The sequence below is a fragment of the Cervus canadensis genome, chromosome 19 (genome assembly GCF_019320065.1).
Source record: "Cervus canadensis isolate Bull #8, Minnesota chromosome 19, ASM1932006v1, whole genome shotgun sequence".
Classification (NCBI taxonomy): Eukaryota; Metazoa; Chordata; class Mammalia; order Artiodactyla; family Cervidae; genus Cervus; species Cervus canadensis.
In genome coordinates, this window is record NC_057404.1 from 18,767,141 (window position 1) to 18,791,449 (window position 24,309).

The 24,309-nt window shown below is 37.8% G+C and overlaps 1 protein-coding gene across 2 annotated transcripts in view; it reads right to left on the reverse strand.

Moving 5' to 3' along the window:
* Positions 1-24,309, reverse strand: part of STIM2 (stromal interaction molecule 2) — a 166,578-nt gene that overhangs the window by 101,378 nt on the left and 40,891 nt on the right. For both annotated transcript variants that reach the window (XM_043438289.1, XM_043438288.1), the window contains exon 2: positions 3,362-3,492. In XM_043438289.1, coding sequence (XP_043294224.1) covers positions 3,362-3,492 — 131 coding nt within the window. The remainder of the gene's footprint in view (positions 1-3,361; positions 3,493-24,309) is intronic.

Below are 24,309 nucleotides of genomic sequence, written 5' to 3' on the forward strand. Positions count from 1 at the left end.
CAATGATTAGTTCCTCAGTAATACCAAAAATCAGAAGAAAACAGCACCATTAGTGTAATAACTTAAAATTATAACCTTTCAACATAGTACAAGGTTTAGTGCTAAAAGCTATTTCCAATTTAATTGATGGACCGAATTATGAAACTGAACAGGGCACTCATCTACTTAACCCTAGACACTCTGAGCTGACACAGAGTTTGATCAAACTAATACTGTAAATGATTAAGAAAATGTACAACAATATTTTCAGGAAATCTATTTAGTCTAGAGAATATAATTTCCTTTACAAAGAGTTATCAAATATATGAACATAAAATGCTTTTATTCCATAATTCATACGGATAGTAATAATTTATGGAGTAAATAAAACTTATGTTAGAATACTGATCTTCAAAATCCTAAGTAAATATACTAGCAACTAAATAAACCATTTAGACAATCTTCAGAGGATTAGAATGAACAATTTATCACTAATAATCTAGGGCATTACTTTTAAATGCTTTACTAAAAAACTAAAAGTAGTTTTATAGCTTGACTTTGTTGTGTATATTGTGTGTCTTTGTAGTGGAAGAGAGAAAAAAGGTGATGATGCTGAGAGAATGAATTACTCAGTATAATAAAGTGACCCTCAATAAATGACAACTACTTTGTTACATTCTAGTAAGTAAAACTAATAATCCATCAACTTCATTTCAATTACTCTACTTTTTGACCAACAGAATATATTTACATACTTCAAATACTTTTTAAGTTGAGAACAATGTAAAATAGGACTATCCTGTCATCTGTAGTTCTAAAAGTGAACAAATAAATTTGACTATTTTGAACTGAAGCCATGATTTTGGTATTACAGGAACTGAGCTCAATTCAAAATGATTTAAACCCAATGAGAAGAGATTATCATCTCAATAGGCAGAAATCAGTTGATGCAGAGACAGTCAAAAAAAAAAAAAAAAGACTAAAGAGTTAATATCTGCTCTAATAAGTACTAAGAAATCACTGTTAAACTTCTAAGCTAGAGAAAAACATTCTCAAAGTGATATGCATGATGAATTAGAGTGGAAAAATGTAGAAGTGATAATCTACCCATAAAACAATAAATACCTAGATTAAAATGGAACAATAACGAGAACAGATAAGTGGAAAAGGGCGGGGTGGGGGAAAGGAATTAATTCTAAGAACACAAAATTTCATTTATAGCAGGGGTTGACACTACAGCCCAATACTGGCTTTTGTGCAAACAAAGTTTTACTGAAACACAGCCATGACCATGACTCCATATACGGTCTGTGGCTGCTTGGCACTACAATGGGAGTGATGAGTAGATACAAGAGATATATGGCCCACAAACATCTAAAATATTTATTAGCTAGCCTATGTTAGTTTCCTAGGGCTGCTGTAATAAAGTACCGTAAACTGAATGGCTTAAAATAACAGAAATTTATTCTTTGTCAGGTCTGGAGGCTATAAATCTGAAATCAAGTGTTAGCAGGGCCATGCTCTCTGAAAGGCTCTAGGAGACAACCTGTTTGATGCCTTTCTCTTGGTTTCTGGGGTCATCAGCAATCCTGTCATTCCTTGACTTGTAACTTCACAACTCCAATCTCTGCCTCCACTGGCACGTGATAATCGTCCTCCCCCATCTGCCTTTCCACATGGTTTTCTCCTCTCTTACAAAGACACCAGTCATGCTGGATTAAGGACCCATGCTAATCCATTATATGTTCCTCTTAAATAACTACATCTGAAATAAACCTATTTCCAGATAAGGTCACAATATGATGTTCTGGGGGTTAGGACTTCAAAATATTTAGGGAGTGGGACACATTTGAACCCTCAGCCCGGTCCTTTACATTAAAGTCTGCCAACTCCTGACTCAGAAGACTAAACAAAGGAGAAACAGGTCCACAAGTGCCATTGAGGGATTTCAAAGAGAACAGCTGGGACTTTGTTTTAGATAAACTAATCTGAAAACAAGAGTCCTCAAAAGACATCAAGCAGAAAGCCATACATGTAGGTCAGAATCTGAATTGACTTAGAGATGGAGGAAATAAGAGTAACCTAAAAACAGATGAGGAGTTTCAAGCTAAATGTTTTACGAAAGTATTCAAAGTGTTAGTCGCTCATTAGCATTCAACTCTTTGCGACCCCATGGACTGTAGCCCTGCAGGCTGGAGCGGGATGCCATTTCCTTCTCCAGGGGATCTTCCTGACCCAGGGATGGAAACCAGGTCTCCCGCCCGGAGGCATATTCTTTACCATTTAAGCGACAGGGATACAGCAGGTCAAAAATTGATCTTTAGAGAATGCTACTGTTACATAACAATGTTATCAGACAACAGTGTGGTGAGAGATGTCACTGTTACACAACATTAGATAATAATGTAGAAAACAATGTAATCTAGTATTATATAAACTAAAGGAAAAGCAGTGTCAACAGTGACAAATACAACAGAAAGGTTGAACAGACCTAAAATAATGACCAGGAAATTTGGTAAGAATGAGACCATAATCAAATAGAGAAAACAATTTCTATGAAGAAAACTAAAAGGGACACCAGACCAGGGGTAAGGTGAGAATCCTTACGAAATAAAGCATTATTTATTTGTACAGTGGTTACAGTAGATTACGATACTGGTGACCCACCAATAAACCACATATCCTGGCATTCATATTTTCATATAACCCTCTCCCACACAGACTCTGAATTCAGCCAATTAACTTGCTTTAAACCAATTTGATATTAACAGGTATTGGCAAGCAGGGGTATGTTAAGCACTTTCACATGGAAACTAGTTTTCTTGGAACACTGCCACCTGGAAGGCCAGTTGTCATGCTATGAGGAAGTCTGAGCTAGACCCCTGAAAGATGACAGGTTAGTAATCGCCAAATGGAGAGACTGAAGGAAAAAAAAATCATTTGAGATATTTCAGCCCAAAAGAGATCACAACTGAATACAACTGCCACCGTGACCCTAGGCCAGAACTATGGGAATAGAAAATGCACCCAGCAAAGCCCGGTCAACCCAGAGAATCAGGAAAAAGAACAAACTGTTGTTTTAGACGACGAAATGTGCTGGTGGTTTATAAAACAGCAATAGGTGACATAGAACAGAATATATGTTTGAGAAACCCAAGTACATGAGGCCAAGGATTCTTATAAAACTGGGAAGACTTATATATGAATAAAAAAAAGAAAAAAACATGCTAAATACAAAGGGTAAAATTAAAACGTAAAGAGAAAAACTAAAGACAAGGAAAATGGAGTTGAGTCATATAAGGAATAATGGGAAAATTCAAGACTATATAAACTTGGTTACGCTGTTACAAGAGAATATCAGTGAAAAAGGGTTTCCACCTACTTCATCACTTTCATCTACTTCGATTCCACCATCTTTGTCATCATCCATTTGTTTATGTATTGTTTGAAGAGCTTCCAGACTAAATCTATCTTCTTCTGTGAAGCATGGTGGACTCAGTGACAGGCATGGATCTGAAATAAAACAAAGGGTGATTACTAACCTGCCACCCCAAAACACAGGCTGTAGTCAAGAGAGCTGAATTTCAAACTAAAGCAACAAATTAAATTGCAGACTAAGTCAAACTACAATGTTTTAAGAATTCTATCTAGCAGGGTACTCGTCACATCAAAAGTATAGTACATGAACATACTAAAAATAAATAATCCAACTTAATTGATATCAAACTACAACCAGTACTAAATTCAACTTGTCCACATTCTTCCACATCTTCAATCATCTTCTTCTTCTTCAACTCATTATATTTGTAAATTAACCCCCCCCCAAAAAAACAGATAAGCTCCCTCCTTAAAAACTATAAAAAAAAATTACAGATCACAAGGGGATTTTTTTTGTATAGTCCAGTTTAAAATGTAAGTCCTGAGGGAAACATCACAAAGAATACAAGAAAAAGAAATGTAGAACCATTGACATGATCCTTAGAAATGTCTTTATCATTTTTCTAACAGATTCAAAGAGTCCATCACGTGAGTCTCTAAATGTGTAACTTTGTAGATTCAACAAGGAAAACTGTATTTTTAAAAACCTTGTTCTTTATGTTTTTCTTAACATAAGTTTATTGCCTAAATAATTTTGTATGGAAATGAGTGAATCCTCACATGTAGATTGTCAAAAAGTAATAATTTAGAGAGAATATGTAATTTTTCATGACTTAAAATGAGATTAATAAAAATTACCTCTTGTAGACCTCAAACAGTAAACAGCCTGTACATCAAAATGGAAAAGTACTGTCAAAACTTCACTCATACCCAATCTGGCTGACTGGTAGACTGACAAATTCCAAGAACTGATTTATACCAAGTCACTAAAATAGTAAAATAATATCTTTTTAAAATGTCATCAAATTCACATGTATTTCTACAAATAGTGTGGTCTTAAAGTTTAAAGTCAAAGCTATGGTTTTTCCAGTAGTCATGTATGGATCTGAGAGTTGGACCATAAAGAAGGCTGAGCGCCAAAGAACTGATGCTTTTGAATTGTGGTGCTGGAGAAGATTCCTGAGAATCTCTTGGACTGCAAGGAGATCAAACCAGTCCATCCTAAAGGAAATCAACCCTGAATACTCACTGGAAGGACTCTTGCTGAAACTGAAGCTCCAATACTGGACACTTTATGCGAAGGGCTGACTCACTGAAAAAGACCCAGATGATGGGAAAGATTCAAGGCAAAAGGAGAAAGGGGTGGCAGAGGATAAGATGGTTAGATGGCATCACTGACTCAGTGGACATGAATCCGAGCAAACTCTGGGAGAGAGTGAAGGAAAGACAAGCCTGGTGTGCTGCAGTCCATGAGCCTGCAGAAGGTCAGGCATGACTTGGTGACTGAACAACAACAACAGTTTAAAATGGTCATCAACAATAGTCAAAAACGTAGTTTATCATCTGGTCTTATTACAAATTAACTGACTGTGGACAAATCACTTGTCCTTGTGTCTTAGTTACATCTCCTCTAAAATAAAGCAAGTAGACTAGATATTTACTAAGCTCTATTGCAGTTATAATGGCCTAAGAGTATCTAATTCTGCACTGAGGGGAAAAAAAATAAGAAAAGAAGTCAGTCCTGGAGACCAACTAATAACTTCCTTTAAAAACAAAACAAAACAATTTAAGCCTCTATTACCCACATGTTCTACTTATAGACGATTTTGGCAATTTAACATTTTTAATAGTTTTAAATCAAAACCTAATTTTCATTCCTTTAGTCTTGAAAGGGAAGGAAACAGAAAATCCTATAAAAATAAAAAATGAAATTATAAGTTATGTGACATAAACGTGTAAATATTTAAAACTCTGATTAACATTTGCTAAAAATCTAAGAACTTATAAAAATAATGGTCAATTAAAATCCCCAATTCACAAAACATCCAGAACCCTGAGATGCCCACAACTTATCCTGAATGAATGCAAAATAAAATATAAGCTCTCAGGTATCACAACAACATATGGCATAAAGAAGATTATGTGTACAATGTGTTATTGCCTCTCACAGACATAATTTTATACATATTTTATTTTGCAAATAAGCATATGAAGTGAAAGTTTATTATAACTAGCACATAAGGAAAGGGTCAGCATCACTCACTCTGATTAAATAGGTTTTGTTGTTAAACCCTCTAAGCAATGTCAACAGTGAGGACGGTAGAAATGTTAAAAAGCAGAGAAAAGGAGGAAGTCCTATGATCTGGGAAAAAACTCATATGCAAACAAAATTGTATTTTTTTAACTTAAATTAATAAAACACTCTCTTTCAGAATCTACCTCTGAATGTAACTTCTTCATGAAGTATTTCATAAAAACCAACTACTGGTACTTCTTTCTCTGAACGCCATTCCATCCATTCAACAAATATCCAGAGCATTACCATGTGTCAGGCACTGGAAATAGCAGTGAACAACAGAGAAAAATTTCTCATAAAACTTAGATTCTAGTGGAGGAGATGAGCACAACAAGATAAGCAAAATGAATAGCATGTTAGGAGTGGTAAATATTAAGGAAAAACAGAACAAAGAGCAGATAATGAAATGCCAAGGAATTTGAAATTCTCAACTATATCTTTAGTCTCAAATCATTCTTTAATGTTGTACCAGAACAGCCGAGTGGTTAAGGCGTTGGACTTAAGATCCAATGGATTTATATCCTCATGGGTTTGAATCCCCCTTCTGGTACAACAGGTCCTGCTTTTGGCTTCCCTGATAGCTCAGTTGGTAAAGAATCCCCCTGCAATGCAGGAGACCCCGGTTCAATTCCTGGGTCAGGAAGATATGCTGGAGAAGTAATAGGTTACCCACTCCAGTATTCTTGGGCTTCCCTTGTGGCTCAGCTGATAAAGAATCTGCCTGCAATGCAGGAGACCTGGGTTTGATCCCTGAGTTGGGAAGATCCCCTGGAGAAGGGAAAGGCTACCCACTCCAGTATTCTGGCCTGGAGAATTCCATGAACTGTATAGTCAATGGGGCCGCAAAGAGCCGGACACGACTGAGCGACTTTCACTTTAACCTCTAATTACTTAATGTGATTTTGTCCATATGACTAAGCTTATGAAAAGGGCAGGGGCCATGTTCTTCCATTTCTCACATGCTCATAATACCCACAACTTAGCTGGACACATTCTGGACATCTGTAAATTCTGCTACTTCATACTGCTACTTCATACATTAACTAAATCACAAAGTTCTAGTCTTCTATACTGGGCAAGCCACTGGCCAGCATTAGGAATTAAAGAGATAATAAGAGTATCCTGTACTTGAAAAAGCTCACACGCTAGGGAGGAAAAAAGGCATGCAGTTGGCACTGAGAACATTAATTGTAGAGTGCTGGGAGAGAATGGAGGGATGGCACCTAATCCAGACTGGGAAAGAAGAGGCAGAACTTTTCTAGAGGTAAACATGGGGAGTTTTAAAGATGAAGTTTTAACATGGGGAGTTTTAAAGCTCGATGACCTTGGGAAGGAGAGGAACGCATGCATCATACATTCAGTGGCATGAAAAGAACAAGAAACACTCAGAGAAATGCAACTGGTTGATATGTCTGGTACAAATTACATTCAGAGGAAAAAAAATAAATAAACAAGAGATCAAATAGGAAATTGGTAAGAAGGGATAAAAACTCTAAAAGTAGTTTTTCCATACTAAGGAATTTGGATTTTTTATCCTGAAAACTAAGAGAAGCCCACTAGGGATTTCAAGGAGAAGACCCACAAAATCAGATTCATAAGAGAGATCCCTCTGGTGACAGTGGAAGGCAAACGGACACAAGGCTGGGAGGCACAGCCATCAGGAAGCGCTGCAGGAAGCCTGGCAGCGCTCAACAGCCCACGCCCCCGAGGACTGGGAAGGTGAATGATGAAGACTGCTCGAAGGTTTGGTGTTTTGCCACGATGGAACAGCAGAAGGAAAGGAAAGACAGGAGCTGAGGATATAGCAAGAGTGATCCTTTTCTCCACATGAAATTCTGTTTCCATTTGGTACAGTGTCTTAAGGCCTTTGAATTCTAACTTAGATGAGTTGTGACTTCTGAACGCCATTACCTGTTCCAGAAAAACATCTATTTCTGCTTAGCTGACTGTGCCAAAGCCTTTGACTATGTGGATCACAATAAACTGTGGAAAATTCTTCAAGAGATGGGAACACCAGACCACCTGACCCGCCTCTGGAGAAACCTGTATGCAGGTCAGGAAGCAACAGTTAGAACTGGACACGGAACAGCACACTAGTTCCAAATAGGAAAAGGAGTACTTCAAGGCTGTATCTTGTCACCCTTCTTATTTAACTTATATGCAGAGTACATCATGAGAAATGCTGGGTTGGATGAAGCACAAGCTGGAATCAAGATTGCCGGGAGAAATAACAATAACCTCAGATATGCAGATGACACCACCCTTATGGCAGAAAGAACTAAAGAGCCTCTTGATCAAAGTGAAAGAGGAGAGTGAAAAGATTGGTTAAAGCTCAACATTCAGAAAACTAAGATCATGGCATCTGGTCCCATCTCTTCATGGCAAATAGATGGGGAAATAGAGGAAACAGTGGCTGACTTTATTTTGGGGGGCTCCAAAGTCACTGCAGATGGTGACTGCAGCCACGAAATTAAAAGATGCTTACTCCTTGGAAGGAAAGTTGTGACCAATCTAGACAGCATATTACTTTGTCAACAAAGGTTCATCTAGTCAAAGCTATGGTTTTTCCAGTAGTTATGTATGGATGTGAGAATTTGACTATAAAGAAAGCTGAGTGCCGAAGAATTGATGCTTTTGAACTGTAGTGTTGGAGAAGACTCTTGAGAGTCCCTTGGACTATATAAGGAGATCCAACCAGTCCACCCTAAAGATCAGTCCTGGGTGTTCACTGGAAGGACTGATGTTGAAGCTGAAACTCCAATACTTTGGCCACATGATGATTGGAAAAGACCCTGATGCTGGGAAATATTGAGGGCAGGAGGAGAAGGGGACGACAGAGGATGAGATGGTTGGATGGCATCACTGACTCAATGGACGTGAGTTTGGGTAAACTATGAAGACTGACAGTTTCAATGAAGGCCAGATTATGGAGGGATCTATAGATTATTATAAAGTGCCAAAAAGGGGAAAAAATACTAATAAATTACTCACTGAAACCCCCTATTTGCAGTTTCCCCAACCTGCAAAGCTCTTTTTTCCAAGTTCACCCATTGTTGGTAACTCTTTTCATCCCAGCACAAATGTTTCTCCTCAGAGGTCATCTTTCCTCATCTAAAATATCCCTCGCCTTTTCTATTTGCTATGTTTTTCTTCACAGCACTTAATCACAGTGCATATATTATGTATTTATCTTCTTACTGTCCACTCCTCCACTATAGTGCAATCATGAGATGATAGGCACTGCTCTTTCTTGAGTGCCTAGAACAGGGCCTGGCTCATGGTAAGCACTCAAAAAATGTGTACACTGAATTACTTACCTAACTGGTTTCCAATACAAATGTTTGGAAGAGAGAAACTTTTCACGAAATTACTTGGCTGATTAAAAAACTAAGATGTTAAACTGACAATAAAAATCCCTTACGCCTTTAAGACACCGACATTAACTCTAAGCAGTTAGTTGAAATGTATTAATATTACTCCTCCTCTCATGAAAACTATTCAGTGGCCTCCAAGAGCCTGAAGTATGAAGTCTTATCTATCCACTGTCAAAGACAGCTGTATAAATACTTAATGAACAAAATATATAACACATTATTAAAACATTATTGGAAGGAGAACTTTAAAATATTTAAGATCCAAGGCTCTAAAACTCTAGCAGTAAGGATAAAATTTCACGAAGGCAAGGCCTAAACTTGTTTTTACTGATTGTTGTTTTAGTCACTCAGCCGTGTCCGACTCTTTGCGACCCCAAGGACTGTAGCCCACCAGGCTCCTCTGTCCATGGGATCTCCCAGGCAAGAATACTGGATAGGGTTGCCATTTCCTTCTCCAGGGGATCTTCCCAACTTAGGTATTGAACCCATGTCCCCTGCACTGGCAGGCAGACTCCTTAGCACTGAGCCCCCAGAGAAGCCCCATTTTACTGATTACTATACATTACTACCATTATATATGTTATGATATATGTATGTTATTATTATACAGTGTGTGCATGTTCAGTTGCTTCATCGTGTCTGACTCTTTGCGATCCTATGGACTGTAGCCCACCAGACTCCTCTGTCCATGGGATTCTCCAGGCAAGAATAATAGAGTAGGCTGCCATGCCTTCCTCCAGGGGATCAGCACTCCTAATAAATAATTATGTCTGACTGATTTTTACATGGAAGCAACTGCATTTTGGGGGGTTATTATAAAAAAGAAATTGGATTTTAATAAGCAGGGCTTTAAAAAAAGAGAAAACAACAAACCCAAAGAGGAAGTAAGATAAGATCTGGGACCCACAAAGAGCAGTCTGCTGGCAGACTGGCTCTCAGCTGAGGGGGCTACTGAGTGCTCCTACCTGTTCACCTCCCCCCAGCTGCTGCCTCGGGCCTTTGCTCGGGTGGCGCCCGAGGTCAGTCCCACACTACAAGGAACTGTCCTCTGCTAGGCCACACTCCTCCCTAGGAGGGGGAAGGAAACCCTAGCAAGCGGAGAAGCAGTAGGATGTGAACCTGGTGGCCTGGGGCTATTAGTCAGTGAATGACAAGGAACCGAGAATTAAAATAAATTTTAAAAAATAGAATATTCAAGAAGCTACTGATAAAGTTTTAAGTGGCTGGGAAAGATTGAAGGTGGGAGGAGAAGGGGACGACAGAGGATGAGGTAGTTGGATGGCATCACCAACTCAATGGACATGAGTTTGAATAAACTCCGGGGATGGACAGGGAGGTCTGGCGTACTGCAGTCCACCGGGTCACAAAGAGTCAGACATGACTGAACAACTGAACTGAACTGCAATTTGATAGTAACTATAACAGAGATAAGTCACAATTTATATTTTGTGTTGTGCTTTCAAGTTTAAAAAAATGCTTTCCTATATAGTCAGTTTTATTTTAATCTACAGAGGAAACTATAGTCTCAGTTAACATGCTTGCCACCACTGAATGCCTATTCCAACTGCAGGCAGGAAGTAACAGAACATAAAGCACAATCACAGCAGTTGGTCAGATGGAAAAGGTCAGACTGAAGTGACAGCTGAAATGTAGTCAGAGAAAGGAGGCAACTATGACTGACATTTCTGAACTACAAGTCTAGGTAAAACAAAGGTACACTTCTATTTGGCTGAGTGTAACCAAACAACATAGTTACAAAATGCATCAAAAGTGATTTCATTAAGCCTTCACTAGAGACCAATATTTATGCCATATTCTTTATTTTTTTTGTACCAGTCAATTGATACAGGCAGGGACACAGTTCAGAAATGTAAGAACTTAAGAAATAAATGAACCTGAAAAAGCAAATCCAGTCTTTAAAGCTAGTTTCCCTCCTATAAAACCTTTAAGGTCAGCAATTTCATAACAACTAAGAAGGAGAGCCAGCCGACTTTTAATCACAAACCAATGACTGAAGCCCATTAACAATGTGTAACATCATATACTGCCAAGAACTTGACTTACCACACTGGCGACTATTTATGAGTCTCATGATTAGGATTTTCTTAATTACTACCACGGAGAGAAAAATTTTAAACAAATATTGTTCATACTTAGTACTTTCATTAATGGTTCAAGCCATTTATCAAATCAAATACTTCAATCAGAGTATTTTGAGATATTTTCTCTAAAATCTTCAGAGATTAGCATTCGGTGTCATTTTCCAATAAACCAACAATCTGATTCAAATTCAAAATGAAAGTGAATAACGCCTTCTTTCTTTTTTGATATCCTCTTTAAGGCAGAGTTTATTTTCCCTTATTTTCCCAGTGTCAAGCATATCACCAACCTGCCATATAGGAAGATTAATTTATTTTTTTGAGAAACATCCACTGATATTATCAAATATGGCTTAAGTGTTATACTGAACAGAAAATAAAGGGCCTATTCTTTGAAATTTCTTCTGACTAATGACTGGAGCTCTGAATGACTGACTTTGTTGACAAAGAAGTAGTCTGACTCTTGTAAAGAGAAAAAACTCTCCCCAATCTGTTAGCTAAAAATTTCCCTTAAAAACTGCTAAGTCCAAAAATACCTTCCAAATGTTTTAAACAGACTATTGGATACAAACTCAGTTACTTAGGTCCTTTTTCACTTTCCAGGGACATCTTTCAACTTACCATCTCTTATTATTTTACTCCCACTTATTCCCCCGCCTACACAAAACATGTTGTCCTCATTACCTCAAGAAGTTCCCGCTAATCTTCTCCAAGGTAGGAGACAGAAGCTAATCCCCTCTGCCTCAAAACTCTTAATATGCAATTCATTTACCAAACATTCCTCAATCCAAAAATATCTACACTTATATTCATGGTTAACCAATATGTTCTTTTGATTTTAATAATCAATTTTTAAAATATTAATATTAATAAATTAGCAGGACTACTTATGCAGCTGTATTTATCTCTATATTCACTGACAGCTGCCTAATTTTTCCAATTGTATTTTATACTATAACCTCCTAGAAAGCAATACTATATCTGTACATGACATTGTTGTCTCTGTCATATGCAGGAAAATGCTACTGACTAGGTGGAAAAAACAGAAGTAAACAGGTGCATGTATACACTTATTTACTGACTCCTGGTTTCCCAGGATGCTATGAACACTAATGATGATTAGCAATATTATGTGCACAGAGCAATGGAATAGCTTTGCTTATTTTTGTTTGTTTTGGAGGGAAGAAAATGGTAATTCAAAATTACAACCAGAACATGGTGCATGTACTTTATGCTACTAATTCATATTCTTAAAATGGTTAAAATTGTAAATTTGATGTTATATATATTTTACAATTTTTTTAAAAAGCTATGAGCAAAACAAGTAGAAAACAAAGACTATTAAAACCATTCTACCTATATCAACACTTTGGGAAATAAAGAACATTATTGGTACTGCTAGGCATTGATCTAAGAGCATGACAGTTTCACTTCTGTCTCAGCACAAGCAATCAACAACAATAAGAAAATAAAAACAGTATCCCAATTTTATTGATGAGAGAGGTTGAGCAACTTTCAATTCATTCTCATTCAATTCATTCTCATTCTGCCACTTATTATACAACCTGAGGGAAGTTATTTAACTTCTTTGCCTTAACTATTTCATCTATAAAATGGGAATAACAGTGTATCTGCAAGGTTGTTGTTAGGATTAAATGAGATATCTACATATAAAACATCTAACACAGTGTTGGCACATACTCAGAACTCCACAAACAACACTCAATAGATACCTTTTATTATTATCCAGAAAGGTAAAGTGGCCGTTGAAAGTAGACAGCACAGCAGGAATTCAATGCCAAGCCTCCAGCAATCTAAGTGTACTCTTCCTATTACACTGCTATTACCTTAACAGACAGCAAAACCATTAGTTTTTAATCAGACTTAACTCTGAATATCTTTTGCCTAATCCCAAAACCAAATACACCCTAAAATATAAAAAGAGAAGATAAAGAAGGAATAGAGTATTTGTTGGGTAACTTATATGCCAGCTGCGTTGCTTGGCTAACTCTACTTCTTTCAACAACACTACCAAGTTGGAAACATACTAGAGCTTCTCACGATCAATTAGCCAAGACTCTCATATGTAAAACAATTTGCTCCCAAGTCAAAAGTTTTAATTATTTTGCTGAAATTCAACCTAGATCTGTCCAAATCTAAAGAACTTAATTTTTCTCTATATTCCACAATCTGTCAAAAGAAAAAGACTTCTCATTTTTAAAAATATCCAAAAACAATATTTGTGCAATATTGTCATCACCTGAAACATAACAAGCATTCAGTAAGCATATACTGAATGAGTGAATCGATACAGAAAGTTAATGAATGGTCATGGGTTAAGCTGGCTTATATTTATATTTGCCTAACTCAGCAGTGGCCAAAGGATTGGAAAAGGTCAGTTTTCATTCCAATCCCTAAGAAAGGCAATCCCAAAGAATGTTCAAACTACCGCACAATTGCACTCATCTCACACACTAGTAAAGTAATGCTCAAAACTCTCCAAGCCAGGCTTCAGCAATATGTGAACCGAGAACTTCCAGATGATCAAGCTGGTTTTAGAAAAGGCAGAGGAACCAGAGATCAAATTGCCAACATCTGCTGGATCAAAGAAAAAGCAAGAGATTTCCAGAAAAACATCTATTTCTGCTTTATTGACTATGCCAAAGCCTTTGACTGTGTGGATCACAACAAACTGTGGAAAATTCTGAAAGAGATGGGAATACCAGACCACCTGACCTGCCTCTAGAGAAACCTGTATGCAGGTCAGGAAGCAACAGTTAGAACTGGACATGGAACAGCACACTAGTTCCAAACAGGAAAAGGAATATGTCAAGGCTGTATATTGTCACCCTGCTTATTTAACTTATATGCAGAGTATGTCATGAGAAACGCTGGGCTGGAAGAAGCACAAACTGGAATCAAGATTGCCAGGAGAAATAACAATAACCTCAGATATGCAGATGACACCACCCTTATGGCAGAAAGTGAAGATGAACTAAAAAGCCTCTTGATGAAAGTGAAAGAGGAGAGTGAAAAAGTTGGCTTAAAGATCAACATTCAGAAAACTAAGATCATGGCATCTGGTCCCATCACCTCATGGGAAATAGATGGGGAAACAGTGGAAACATTGGCTGACTATTTTTCTGGGCTCCAAAATCACTGCAGATGGTGACTGCAGCCATAAAATTAAAAGATGCTTACTCCTTGGAAGGAAAGTTATGACCAACCTAAATAGCATATTAAAAAGCAGAGACATTACTTTGCCAACAAAGGTCTGTCTGGTCAAGGCTATGGTTTTTCCAGTGGTCATGTATGGATGTGAGAGTTGGACTGTGAAGAAAGCTGAGCACCAAAGAATTGATGCTTTTGCACTGTGGTGTTGGAGAAGACTCTTGAGAGTCCCTTGGACTGCAAGGAGATCCAACCAGTCCATCCTGAAGGAGATCAGTCCTGGGTGTTCATTGGAAGGACTGATGCTGAAGCTGAAACTCCAATACTTTGGCCACCTCATGTGAAGAGTTGACTCACTGGAAAAGACCCTGATGCTGGGAGGGATTGAGGGGCGGGAGGAGAAGGGGACGACAGAGGATGAGATGGCTGGATGGCATCACCGACTCGATGGACATGTGTTTGAGTAAACTCCAGGAGATGGTGATAGACAGGGAGGCCTGGCGTGCTGCGATTCACAGGGTCGCAAAGAGTCGGACACGACTGAACTGGACTGAGCGACTGAACTGAACTTTCAATTACACTAGAAAACCTTCTCTCTTATATGGAACAATCATATCAACAAATATGACCAAACCACCAAATGCGATAACAAACTGAACACTTTAGCTGACAGCAACTTCTCTCTTACAAGTGCTAAGGGTCAAAAACTCCAAAAGTCATTCTTGACGACACTCATACACATCACATCTGACCTCAAGAAACCTGTTGGTTCTCCCTCTAAAACATTATGTAGACTCTGCCCTATTCAGGGTCATCATCTCTTGCATGGATTACTGTCCCTCATCTTTAATGTCTTCTCTCTCCTCCTGTTATAGCTAAATCCATGGCCACCCACTATAACCACCCCTCTGTAAACACCCTCACCTCCTTCTCTATTACCTCACTTGGTTAGCCAGGCCACAACATTGATAAAAATCTAATTCTCCACCTACTGTACCTCTATAACCATGCATATAAACAAGGTTGATCATGACGCCTGAAATTCATAACCACAGACCTCAACGGCACCCTCATGTTGCCAAGTAATCATACTGTAACTACCTCATCTATTCACTCTCGCAGTCTATCTCACACCTTCCTGATCCTCAACCCTTAATGTCTTATCCTCATCCTTATTCATGGCAATGACTCTGCTTCCCATGCTTCACTGAAAAAAAAAAAAGAAATTTTAATGAAGCAATTAAAAGAGATTTTTCCATAAACTCTCAGGACCAATCAACCTCCCAGTGTCTGCACCTCATACTGTGCCTCTGACCTACTGACACAGATGAATTATCTGACTTTCTATATAATGTTAATCTCTACCCTTGTGAACTAAATCTCACCCCACTGAACTCCTCAATAGCACTACTCCAAGTATTCATCCTTAACACTTTAACATTTTGTTCTCAGCAGATTACTAGCATCAGAATATAAACATCCTTTTCTCTAATTCTAAAAAAAAAAAGGCAAAGTACTTTTCTTTTAATTTCACTTCACTACTCCTCTTTCAGAAAATCTCCTTGTAAACATTGTTAATTTACCATCTCTAATTTCTCTCCTCCCTTTCTGTTAAAATATACTGCAACCAAAGCAATCTTGAGAAAGAACACATCTGGAAGAGTGAAGTTCCCTGACTTCAGACTATACTACAAAAGCTACAGTAATCAAAACAGTATACTGTACTGGCACAGAAACACACACAGATCAATGAAACACAATGGAGAGTCCAGAAATAAACCCACACACTTATGGTCAATTGATCGCCAACAAAGGAAACAAGAGTATACAACGGAGAAGACAGTCTCTCAAATAAGTGATGCTAGCAAAACTGGACAGCTGTATCTAAACGAAAGTAATCAGAACATTCACCCATCCACATACAAAAGTAAACTCAAAATGGATTAAAGACCGAAACCTAAGACCAGATACAGATACTATAAAACCCCTAGAGGAAAACATAGGTGGAACACTCTTTGACATTATCACAGCAATATTTTTTTGGATTTGTCTTCATAAAGCAAAGGAAATAAATGCAAAAATAAACAAATGAGACCTAATTAAACTTAAAAGCCTTTGCAAAGCAAAGGAAACCATCAACAAGAAGACAATCTACCAAATGGGAGAAAATATTTGCAAATGATATGACCAATAAGGGATTAATATCTAACATATATAAAAAGCTCATATAGCCCAACATCAAAAACAAACTCAATTAAAAAATGTACAGAAGAAAACACATTTTTTTCAAAGAGGAAATGTAGACGGCCAACAGGTAGGCACATGAAAAAATGTTCACCATCAGTAATCATCAGAGAAATGTAAATCAAATACATAATGAGATTATCACCTCTTACCTATCAGAATGGCTATCATCAATAAGAACACAAATAACAAATATTGGAGAATATGTAGAGAAAAAAGAACCCTCATACACTGTTGGTGGGGACGTAAACCAGCGCAGCCAGTATGGAAAACAAGAGGGAGGTTTCTAAAAAAATTAAAAACAGAACTATCATTTGACCCAGCAATTTTGCTCCTGGGTATTTATCTCCCTCAAAAAGAAAAAAAAAAAAAAATCAGAATACTAATTCAAAAAGATATACACCCCTCAATGTTCAAAGCAGCATTACTTATAATTGCCAATATATGGAAGCAACCTGAGGGTCCACCAACAAAAGATATGGTATATAAATACAATGGAATAATACTCAATTATAAAAAAGAATGACGTTTTGCAGCAATTTGGATACACTTGAAGGGTATTATACTGAGTGAAATAAGTCAGAAAGAAAAAGACAAATACTGTAAGATATCACTTACATGGGGAATCTAAAAAATACAACTAGTGAATATAACAAAAAATAAAAAGGAAGCAAACTCATGGATATAGAAAGCAAACTAGTGCTTGGGGGAGAGGGGCAATATATATGGGTAGAGAAATGGGAGGTTCAAACTACTGGGTATAAGATAGGATCAAGGATGTATTGGGTTGGCCAATAAGTTCATTCAGGTTTTTCCATAAGATGTAATGAAAACCCCAAACAAACTTTTTGGCCGACCCAATACTGTGCAACAGAAGAAACATCACTAATATTTTGTAATAACTGAAAATGGAAAGTAACCTTTAAAAAATTGAATTTAAAAAATGTTTTAAAATACATTCCAGTCAGGTTTGTGCTCTTACCACTTCACCTAAACCGTCCTGATCAAAATCACCAGTGATCTCTACATTATTAAATTCAGTAGTCAACGCTCAGTTCTCACATTACTTGGCCTATCAGTAAGTATCTGCCACAGCTGACCAGCCTCTCCTTTTTCCAGATTTCAGGACAATGTAGTATCATTGTTCTCCTCCACATGGACTGCTTTTCTGTCTTCTCTTCCATGGGGCAAAGGAAATTTGGGGGGATGATGACTATGTAAAGTATCTTGACTGTGGCAAAGATTTATATACATACACTAACTGTGGCAAAGTATATATACATATACTAACACTTTGCCAACTGTACACTTTTAATAGAAACCATTTATTATACGTCAATTATACCTCAAAAAAAAAAAAAAAAGCTGTCAGCCTTCACATACTATTCCTGGTCTCTAAGACTGCTCAGAGATCATGACAACAGGATTATTAAAGTTGTTTTTAGACCCTAGAATGAAAATATCCTGGCCACTGAGAACAGTTAGTTCCTTTCTCATCCTATTCTCTCAAAATAACTTGGATCTACCATTTTCAATCAAATTACTTTCCTAACAAAAGAGAGAGTCAAACAGGTGGTGAAAAGTTTGAGTCTCTATTTCATTATGATTACAAGATCAAAAATAATCTGCTACTTTCCTTATTTTTCTCCAAACATTCAAAATGTCTTTTATTATTCTTAGTAGGGTTGGCAATCCTTAGCTAAATTTGGCCTTTAAGAACTATGAAGATGGTTGCCAGAGATCTGTGCCACTTTCTTATTTACTATCAGTTATGTGTTCTATTGCTGCAGATGGTGACTGCAGCCACGAAATTAAAAGACGCTTACTCCTTGAAAGGAAAGTTATGACCAATCTAGACAGCATATTAAAAAGCAGAGATATTATTTTGCCAACAAAGGTCGATCTGGTCAAGGCTATGGTTTTTCCAGTGGTCAGGTATGGATGTGAGAGTTGGACTGTGAAGAAAGCTGAGCACCGAAAAATTGATGCTTTTGAACTGTGGTGTTGGAGAAGACTCTTGAGAGTCCCTTGGACTGCAAGGAGATCCAACCAGTCCATCATAAGGAGATCAGTCCTGGGTGTTCATTGGAGGGACTGATGCTGAAGCTGAAACTCCAATACTTTGACCACCTCATGCGAAGAGTTGACTCATTGGAAAAGACCCTGATGCTGGGAGGGATTGGGGGCAGGAGGAGAAGGGGACGACAGAGGATGAGATGGCTGGATGGCATCACTGACTCGATGGACATGGGTTTGAGGGAACTCCGGGAGTTGGTGATGGGAGGCCTGGTATGCTGCGATTCATGGGGTCACAAAGAGTCGGACACAACTGAGTGACTGAACTGAACTGATGTGTCCTATTTTCTGTCTTTTCATAATTTTATACTCCTGTCTCAACTAACATTAACCTGTATTAAGTATTTTAATAAATACTACCAATAAGTAATTAAGTAAATAGTACTTAAAACATGAAAAGAAACATCTACATTAAAATATTTTACAAAAAATTAAATATGTGGGGGGTGTGTGTAAAGCTGTCAGAGACAGCAAGATTTCATGGAAATTAAATATTCAAGAAACCACTCTAGTTACGCCACAACTTCAAAAGTTTAGCGAACACAACAGCAATGAGAAATTCATGGAGACACGAGTGGGATGGTGTCAGATTTATGTTTGGAATAGAATATGCAGGTAGCTCCAGTATGCGGATGTAAGGACAACCAATTAGAGGCAGAGAGACAAGTTATTTTATTATCTCAAGCCATAAGGTCTAAACTAAGGTTGTGCTAATAAGGTGAGATAGAATGAGGCAGATTACATACATATTTAAAAGATAAATTGTATTAATTCCTAGAACTTTCATTTAATTCCACTATGGTATGCAGCCTTCATTACATAAAAGACTTTATTGATTATCAAGCATAAAGCTAACGATGATTTTCCTCTGTACTTCATAATTTTACAGAAAGACACATCTAGATGAATAAACTAAATTTCTGAATGATTAGAGACTAAAAACTAAGCTCATATAAACCTTTTTTTTTTTTTTTTTTGGCACAATTAACAACAGGAAGACTGTTCTGACAGAAAATCTAAGAAAACTCCATCACATGACAGATTGGAACACTGCAACAGGTCCCTTGCACTTAAGGACAGGAAGAAAGGACAAGATGCAGGGTGGCATCGATTAAGTAGAATCTGGCTTAGAAGGATGTGATGTCAAAAAGATGGACAATTACTGCATTCTTCCTGCCTACAGAACTCAACCAGATATTTCTAAGAAATGATCTAGAAGGGAATAAAGAAGCCTTTCATAAAATAATACTGATCACTTTAAGTAACGTGAGCTTTGCTTCCTGAAATGACTGTCTATATCTTACATGGAAAAGTCTTATTTACACTATTACCATAATCCAGGCATAAATTTAGCTTTCATCCAAAGAAACAGATTTGTCACTAAAAAACGATTTCTATCCTAAATGTAGCTATACTCTTAACAATTTAGAGCAAGGCTCTTTGCAAATTAGCAATCTGAAGATTGCAGAACTGGGTCAGTTTTCTAAACACAAACTTTTAGCTCTATTTTTGACACTGGTGGTGACAGGGGGAGTGGAATACGTGTGAACAACAACTGTATGTCGTCAGACTATCAAAAGCTCAAATCCATCTGTAAAGCAATTATCTTTCAAAAAAAAATAATTTTTTAAAAAAAAAGCTCAAATCCAGCTTCAGCCTCTCTACCTCTCCATCACTGCCATCAAAGAGAACCTCAGTGCTTCGCCCCACAGCCTTCTTGTAATGTAGTCTCCCTATCTCCAGGACCACCAAACTACAAATGTATCCCCCTTTATGGTCACCATATCTTTAGGATAAGATGATGGTCACATCTTCCCCTCCTGTTGAAATCCTTCAGTACTTCCCAGTCTCCCGTAGAGTAAAGCCCAATCTCTGCAGCAGGAAATACAAGACACATTCTGATCCCTGAAGAATCTCTTCACCAGGGGTTAACTCCCTCTATAAAGACTTCCTGACTCGTAACAGGTACTTCCTATTCTTCACTCTTATAGCATTTTTATACATAACGATTATAATTACAAGTAGTAGTCTACCTATCAATGCCAAAATTGCCTAAATAATCACAATACCTTCAACTTCAGCATCAGACATAAGCCATAATTTCAATTTTATTACAGTAACCATGTAACCTTCAGCAAACCTCAACATCTCTGGTTCTTAGTTTCCCTAGCTGCAAAATTAGCATAAAATACTCATCCTCATGACTTCTTATGAGTAGTACTGAAAAATACAATTGAAAAGCAATACTTCACTTCAGTAAACTTGGAGAACTACAGTGCCGCTAATAACACTCATAAAACCTACAAAGAAACTCACATTTATTACATAAAGGAACTAAACCTTCTCTGTGGAGGTATAAGCACTACCTTTGTGACAGGATGTATGTAATGAGTTTTATTTGAATAAAATGTCTTGTTTTTCAGAACAAAGAAGTCACAAGCTGTATTAAATGCCACCTTCAACTTTAAATCAAAGTTACTTTAAACAAAATTACCATTAACTTTATATAAATCCTTATTAACTCCTCAGGGGCTTTCCGGTGGCTCAGACAGTAAAGAATCTCCCTGGAATGTGGGAGACTCGGGTTTGATCTGTGGGTCAGAAAGATCCCCTGCAGAAGAAAATGGCAACCCACTCCAGTATTCTTGCCTGGTGAATTCCATGGTCACAGAAGACTGGCAGGATACCATCCACAGGGTTGCAGAGAGTCGGACACAACTAAGCAACTATACCTGACTCTTCAGAGTAATTTCTATTCATACAAAAGCAACACAGCCTCAGTTTCTAGAAAATATTTACTCAAAATAACTATTAACAAATCTAGCATGTAATTCATTTAAAATATGGGCCACATATTTTCTACAAGACATTTGGGATTTTAAAGTTGCCTTAGCAAACCTGGGCTCCTCCCATTAATAAGACCCCATGCGGCTCATCATTTCACAAGTAATAAACTTCCTGGGAAAGGAGGGGTAAAAAAGGAAGGGAAGAGGAAATTTTCAAACAAGAACAGATAGCAGGAACCAGAGATAATAATTAGCAACTGAAATATGTGCTACACTAAGGAAGGAGAGGGGTTTCCCAAGTGGCGCTAGTGGTAAAGAACCTGCCTGCCAATGCAGGAGACTTAAGAGATGTGACTTCAATCCCTGGGTCAGAAAGATGCCCTGGAGGAGAGCACGGCAACCCACTCCAGTATTCTTGCCTGGAGAATCGCCATGGACAGAGGAGCCTGGCTACAGGGCTACAGTTCATAGGGCTGCAAACAGTCCGCCACGACTGAAGCAACTTAGCATGCACGCACAAAGAGCGAGAGGGGCAAGAGAAGGTTAAGCTGGAGGACTGGAGAGCAGGCTGGTCTGGGGTCTTCGGTTACTGCAGCAGTGAGAAAGTGGGAGGAAAAAGCCCCCACAAACAGGATGCTGTCGTTGTTGTTTAGTTGGTGAGCTGTGTCTAACTCGTTTGTGACCCTGTGGACTACAGCCCACCAGGCTCCTCTGTCCGTGGAATTTCCCCACCAAGAATACTGGAGTGGGTTACCATTACATCCTCCAGTGGATCTTCCCAAGCCAGAGGTGGAACCCATGTCTCCTGCATTGGCAGATGGATTCTTTACCATTAAAGGGAAGCCCACGAACAGGATACAATACACAGAATCTTCAAAACTCAAATAATAACCCTTCCCACTACCAGTTTCAACTTAAATTTGAAGGAAACAATTTTCTTCAAGACTGTATTTAGTGAGGGGCTTTCCAGGTGGAGCTAGTGGTAAAGAACCCACCTACCAACGCAGGAGATGTAAGATACACAAGTTCGATCCCTGGGTTGGGAAGATCCCCTGGAGGAGGGCACAGCAACCCACTCCAGTATTTTTGCCTAGAGAATCCCATGGCCAGGGGAGCTTGGTGGGCTACAGTCCGTGGGGTTGCAAAGAGTTGGACATGACTAAAGCAACTTAGCACAAGCACATTTAGTGAGAATAACGAATCAAGTAGATGAATTAGATTTCGAGAAACTCTCTCTTATAAACACAACTGATTTGAAAGTCATATTAAACATAAGGTAAACTTTTACTAAAATTATTCTGAAGTAATGGTTTTTTAAGTAAAATTTCAACTGAATTTCAAGTACAAAGTTATGCAGCAACCACACAGAGCTTTACTTCTTACTAAATTACATCCATTTTAATCCCTGAAAAGTATAACAAGGTTCTCTTTGTCTAAACTGTGGTGGAAAAAAAAAAAAGATCAATAACTTCTCTGAAGCAGTTTTAATTACTTGTAACTTAAGAAACTAAAGTCTTAACATTCCTTTTTCTCCCTAATATCATGTGTACTTTTCTACCTGACCTCTTAGGAATGATACTGTTATCTATGTGCCTAAAGAAGTCAGTCTCTCTCAAGTACCCAGCATTTAATTTGAAGGAAGACAAAAATAGGAAAAGCCAATAATTTGGGAAACAGGAAGCCCAGGCCATGCAGACAGCTCTATACATCCTCTAGTAGCTTCTATTATCTACAAAATGGAGGGATTCAACCAGATCTCAAAGGTTACTTTTTTAACCAAAATCACACAGAGACAGCACACACAAAAATGAAAAGTACACACCAATATCACTAATGAACAAAGATACAAAAATCCTCAACAAAATACTAGCAAACTGAAACCAACAATACATTAAAAGGATCATACCATTGTCAAGTGGGATTTATCCCAGAGATGCAAGGATTTTTCAATAACTGAAGATTATCAATGTGATACACCACATTAACAAACTTAAGAATAAAAACCACATGATCATCTCAATAGACACAGAAAGTTTCTGACAAAATTCAACATCCATTTATGATTTAAAAAAAAAAGAAACGTTTCAAAGAGCAGGCATGGAAGGAACATGTCTCAATATAATCAAGACTATGTATGACAAACACACAGCTAACAACATTCTCATGGTGAAAAACTGAAAGCATTTCCTCTAAGATCTAGAATAAGACAAGGATGCCCACTTTCACCACTTTTATTCAACATGATACTGGAAGTCTTAGCCACAGTGGCCAGAAAAGAAAAAGAAATAAAAGGAATCCAAACTAGAAGGAAAGAGGTAAAACCATCACTGTTTGCAGATGACATGATACTTTAAGTAGAAAATCCTAAAAACACCACCAAAAAGCTACTAAAGCTCATCAATGAATTTAGTAAAGTTGCAGGATACAAAATTAATATACAGAAATCTTACATTTCTTAACACTAACAAAATACGATCAGAAGAGAAATTAAGGAAACAAACCCATCAAAAATAATAAACTATCTAGGAATAAAGCTACCTAAGGAGGTAAAGGACTTTCCTGGTGGCTCAGACAGGAAAGCATGTGCCTACAATGCGGGAGACCCAGGTTCAATCCCTGAGTTGGGAACATCTCCTGGGGAAGGATTTGGCAACCCACTCCAGTATTCTTGCCTGGAAAATTCCAAGGAAGGAGGAGCCTGGTAGGCTACAGTCCATGGGGTCACAAAGAGTCAAACATGGCTGAGTAACTTCACTTTCGCTTTCAAGGAGGTAAAAGACATACTCAGAAAACTATAATAAGACACTGATGAAAGAAAATGAAGACAACACAAACAGGAGGAAAAATATACCATGTTCATGGGCTGAAGAATTAATGTCGTTAAAATGACGATATTATCCAAAGCA